General features: G+C 27.0%; 1 protein-coding gene across 1 annotated transcript; it reads right to left on the bottom strand.

Moving 5' to 3' along the window:
- Nucleotides 1-891: 891 nt before the first annotated feature.
- Nucleotides 892-5,439, bottom strand: LOC129965920 (iron-sulfur cluster co-chaperone protein HscB-like). The gene is made up of 2 exons (XM_056080206.1): nucleotides 4,828-5,439; nucleotides 892-1,456 (listed from the first exon to the last, which is right to left on the bottom strand). The coding sequence occupies exons 1-2, from the start codon at nucleotides 5,281-5,283 to the stop codon at nucleotides 1,067-1,069; spliced, it is 846 nt and encodes a 281-aa protein (XP_055936181.1). The 5' UTR covers nucleotides 5,284-5,439; the 3' UTR covers nucleotides 892-1,066.
- Between the last annotated feature and the right edge of the window lie 204 nt (nucleotides 5,440-5,643).

The following is a 5,643-nucleotide window of genomic DNA, read 5'->3' as shown; positions in this document are numbered from 1 at the left end:
TTAATTTAGATTCTATTTTTTTCCTTTTAACTTGGCTTTTATTACTAATTAATCTATATATATATTGACTAAAAGACAGTTATTTTAAATATAATATTAGCTGTCAAATTTACATTGTCTTATGAGAATTCTTGAAAAAATTTCAGTTATTCTATAGAAGTGTTAAATTTTTATTAGTAAATTAAGAAGAGTCTGTTAACACTTTATTAGGCAAACAGATAACAAATTTGCTGCAAATACACTTTGGATGGGCAAATATGCACATTGAGATTTTTCATAAAAATTTAATAGCAATATTTGGTTTCATTAAAAATTATACAAAATGACGATGAGTTTCCTTTAATAACTTCTAAAAATATTATTTTATAACAATTATTTTCACATCATCTAAGATCGTTTTCAGATCAGAAGATAATTACTGAAATTATAAATAACATATTTAAAAACTACAATTAGATAAATATTGTGTAATTAATACAATTTAAAATAATTCAGGATTTAAAAGAATGTCTTCTTTAAATTACAAATTCTTACTGAGTCATTCAATTTTAACTTTTTTTAACACGAGTTAATATAATCTGAAATATAACCCTCATCAGATGTTAAACATTTTTCAAATTTTCATTCTTACTATGTAATGATTGATGCAATAGTTGAAACATTAATATATTTTCTATTTAGATTTTATTTGTATACTTCAATTATATTGCATTAATTAGTATTGTAGTAATTAATGCTTTTAACATATTTGAAATTAAATAGAAAATTTTAAAGTTATTTTATAAATTTAAATTAATACCATCAGAATGATCAACAAACCAGTAGATGCTAATGGTAGCTAGTATTCAATAATATAAAAAGTATAATCACACATATTCAAATACATCATAATTGGCAGGAGAAATACCTTTTATTGCACATATGAGCATTTTGAACATTGGAATGATAGAAAGTTATGGTAATTCTTCTCAATACAATAAGAAGAATATTCTAGTTCTATATCCAGCTTATTAATAATTTTATATAAAGAAAAAAGTACTTGCTTATCTTTAGAAAGGTGACTTAATTAATCATCTCTGCTTACTCCAAGCTCCTCTTCAAGTTCTCTAATTTTTTCATCTATATTAATGTAATATTTCAATTTGCAAAGCGATTCTCTAGCTTTATCAATGTTTTTCTCTTTAAATGCTAAAGATACATCAGAAAAGAGAATTTGAAGTTTGGCATCATTAACATGGCGAATGGATTCTAAAATATCAGCAGAATTGCATTCATCTAACACTTCATTTACTTCCATTATATTAGCCAAGAAGTCAGATGGAAGCTGAATTTCATCTTCTGATAAAGGCTTTGAATGAAGTTCTAAGAGATAAAGTCCTCTATCTATTGGACGGAGCAATGTTTGATACGCTTTATTGACTAGAGCTGATTGTTCTGCAGAATAAGCCCTTTCTTTCTATAAGAAGAAATGTTTTTATTAGAAATTCTCATTCATTTCACATGCACATTTTTAATTAATGATAAATATACTCAAATATAATACAGTGGAAATAACTAAAATTATGACTATATCATTATTATAGCAATTTGGCCATTTCCAATGAAGGTAATAGAAAGTTACCATAAAAATCACAATAAATTAAATTTAAAAATATATTAGAACAAGATTAAATTCTTGCATTGCTTTTTATAAGCTCTTTTATTAACAATTAGGGACATTTTTAAATATATAATTCTAAACTCTGTTGAGATCATGAAAGGAAAAATTATGTTTGGAATATTATAAGGTTTGACCTCTAAAGTGTGGCAATACTAACTCTAAAAAGTGAATCAAAGGGAATATTTTACTACTTTTTCACTCTACCCACAGTAACTCATAATGTTTATGACAACCTTCTCAACTGCTGTTGCATTAAATCCAACCTAAGCAATTTCATCAAAAATTAGGTTTATAAATTATTATTAGTGAAATTAAAATATTTCTGATTATTTTCATGCAATGTTAATTGTAACTTATTATTCTCATAATCTTATTCATAAAACTAAGTGACATCTTATTTTCTAAACTTATATACTAAATCAATAAAGAAAATACTTTTTTAAAAATTTTAGGTACTCCAAGTACAAAATCATAATCATTTATAAATAACTGATTGTATATACAGTGGTGGCCAAAATTGTAGACGCTTTTGAAAGTTTTAATGTTTTCTTTGTATGCTCATAGATAATGTAATGCTTCACAAAATGCAAACTCTTATATATAATTTAATGCTGATTTCAATACCAAAATCAGAATATTTACAATACAAAAAAAGTTGAGGGGCAATAATTATTCAGATACATTAGATGCAGATGACTGCAGTAAGTTATAAGTACTTAGAAGGGTAGCATTTATTATTATTATTTTTTTATTTTTTTACAGCTTCGCACTGATGTTTCATTGAGCTGAAGAAAGTTTTAAGATCTTCCTTCGTTATTGCATGACGCCAGGAAACAATTATAGCCTCAATTAATTCTCTTTTATTTGATGAACACTTCATATGTACAAGAGTTTTTCAAACAGTGCCATAAATTCTCAATAATTTTGTAGTCTGAATTCTTTTCTAGCCATGAAAACAATTCAATTCTTATTGTACTAAACCAAAATTTCAATATTTTTGCTGTGTGGCAAGGAATGGAATCCTGCTGAAAAATAAATGATGTGTTGTTGGGAAGGAGATTGCTGATAGAAGGAGTAAGTTTTGGCTCTAGAATAGTGTCAATGTATTTTCTTGCATTTAATGTCTTATTGATAACATAATGGAGACCAATACTGTCTGCTGACATGCATGGCCAAATCATAACACTAACCAAGTTCATAGTTGCCTGAATGCAGTCAGGATGTAGCTCTTCGCGTATTCTATGTCTTACACATTTCCGCTTATCACTACTGAATAACAATATCTTTGTTTCATCACTCTGTATAACTTGTGACCACTGATCATCTGTCCAATTAAAGTGTTCCTTTGAAAACTGTAATCTTTTCATACGCTGCTGTAAATTGAAATAAGAATTTTTTTTGTTGAATTCTAACTCTTAATCCAATATCTAATAATCATCTTCTGATGGTCGCTGATGACATTCTTCTATCTTGGAGACATATTTTAATTTTTCAGTCATCAATAGATGTGGTGCACCTTTTTCAACCCTTTCCTGCTTTGTTTTTTATTGAATTTGTCTCTTGATATCATAAACAAAGCGTTCGGACTCCAGATGTAAACACTGAACCACCCACTTGTCTTGTAATTTCAGCATAGCAAAAACCAAAGTCATGTAACACAATTATATTAGTTCTCTTTCTAGGTGTCCAATCTATTATTTTATTTGATGTCATCGCTTCTTGACTAAATATTAGAAATATTTACTAAAATTCCAACTATATATTAAAATGTTTAACAAAATTTCTAACTTCCAATTTGATTACATAAAAAACAATCTTCCTTCTACAGAAAAAAAACACAATAATGACTTGTTGCAATTTTAAATGCGATGACAGCTTCTGCTAGCAGTTACTAACATTTGATTGTTCCAGAACAAGAACAGTGATTTGTCAGAAAAGTTAGAAATTACAATCCACTTCATCACGGTGTTCGTTATTCAGATTAAAGTAAGATTTCTTTTTTTTTTTTTTTTTGTATTCCAAACAAGAACAAGAACAGTGATTTGTCAGAAAAGTTAGAAATTACAATCCACTTCATCACGGTGTTCGTTATTCAGATTAAAGTAAGATTTTTTTATTTTTTTTTTGTATTCCAAATATATGAATTTTGTTTTTTGTATTCCAAATATATGAATTTTGTTTTTTGTATTGAAATCAGCATTAAATTCTCTTTAAAATGACATGTAAGAGTTTGCATTTTATGAAATGTAACATTTTCTATAAGCATACAAAGTAAAAAACATAACTATTTTCACAAGTGTCCACAATTTTGGTCAACACTGCATATTTGCATTATATTGTATAAACATTGCACATCAATGCATTAGAATGTACATTTTTCATACTTTTTAGAAATGATTTTTAATTAAAATGGAGCCAATAACACAACATACAAATGTTCAGCCAAATAATGAAAGTTTATATAATGTGACACATAATAAAAGAAAAAAAACAGGCTTATAAATATTCGATGTTTATAAATGCCTAATAAAGATACACTTAAAACAAATTAATATAATTTTAATCTATTCTATACTTAAACAATTGAAATTTCTTCATTTAAAATATTACTCTATACATGAAATAAATGTATTTTTTTATGTAAAAATAGTCAGAATGAACACTGTGTATTAATAGCATGCCACTGGTGGATTTAGTTAATAAATTAGGCAAAATCTTTGCAATTAATTGCAGGTTGCAATGAACATGCAACCTTTGACAGCTTCTGGCATGTAGTTAAAATAAATACAAAATAATTATGAAAAATGTAATTAATTCTTTTTTTTAAGGTTGCTAGACTTTTAAGCATTTCCACAAATTTTATCAATGAATTATAACCATAACAAACTCTTAAGCTTGGATTTAAAAAAATAAATTTGAAAAGTGCTAAAAGATATCAGCTCAATGTTTGATCTGCTTTAACTGGCCCAAAATGTAAACAATTTTTCAATGCACTATTTCATATTAAGCTTTAAAATTTTTGAAACTGATACAATTGTACATAAATAGTTAATTTTTAAAGTATTTAATTAAATCTTTCAATAGAAATAACGTCAATAAAAAGGCCAAATGTAATCATTAATTTTTTTTTTAATTCGGAAACTTTTTGAAGTTTCTAAATCACTTACTTCAGGTCTAGAAGCAATTTTATCAGGATGCAAGAGATTCTGCAAACGCCTAAATTTAACCGTTAAATTTCTTGTATCTATGTCAAAGTGAGGAGTTTCTTTGAAAATTTCAAAATAATTGAGATTTTGTCTTGGTTCTTGCACACTGCCGCAAGACATGCATACCAAATCACGTTCTGTAACAACAGCATTGCAATTCCAACATCGATTTTTCGATATACTTAATAATCGAACAGCCTGTCTACTGGAAAAATAAATAGAATATACAGGTGATTGTAAGTACTTGGTATTAGAAAATGTGTTTCTGAGAATCGCTACATCATAATCATAACCTGAATAGATAGCATGACATTTGGTGTATTTTAAAACTTTGCGCTCTTGAAATGATCTTTTCCAAAACTGCTGAACTTTCGTTACTACAAACTTACTTCCCCATCTTTTAAAAGCAGTATTCATTTCAGTTATCACCGCGTTATTAAGAGATCAACGTGACTTCGATCTCCAGCTGATTAGAACTGAATGTTTGGCTATTTTAATCTCGTTTTACATAGCTCAAAAAACACTTGAAATGCAACAAATAAAAATAAACAAATTACCACGCCTCTGTGCTATTTGCCGCTACAAGTACGGTTATGAGGTACAAACTACTGACGCAACATCGTGAAATTAACTTTCGAAGGAGGTTTTTAAATATATAACCAACTTTTTGAACAAATAAATTTATAATTAAATTTTACATTCGTTTTTTCTACGATACATTGCAAATTTGATTATAATTTTAATCACATTTATAGAAACAAAATTTTTAATGAAAAA

Source organism: Argiope bruennichi, chromosome 4 (genome assembly GCF_947563725.1).
Source record: "Argiope bruennichi chromosome 4, qqArgBrue1.1, whole genome shotgun sequence".
Lineage (NCBI taxonomy): Eukaryota > Metazoa > Arthropoda > Arachnida > Araneae > Araneidae > Argiope > Argiope bruennichi.
Note: the sequence above shows the minus strand (reverse complement) of the source record. Positions and strands in the feature narration are given on the sequence as shown.

What these genes read in the sequence shown, in the direction of transcription:
- LOC129965920 (XM_056080206.1), bottom strand. Translation starts at nt 5,283, where the DNA reads ATGAATACTGCTTTTAAAAGATGGGGAAGTAAGTTTGTAGTAACGAAA. An exon ending in AAATTGCTTCTAGACCTGAA is followed by an intron (nt 1,457 to 4,827) that starts GTAAGTGATTTA and finishes TTCTTCTTATAG; the next exon opens with AAAGAAAGGGCTTATTCTGC.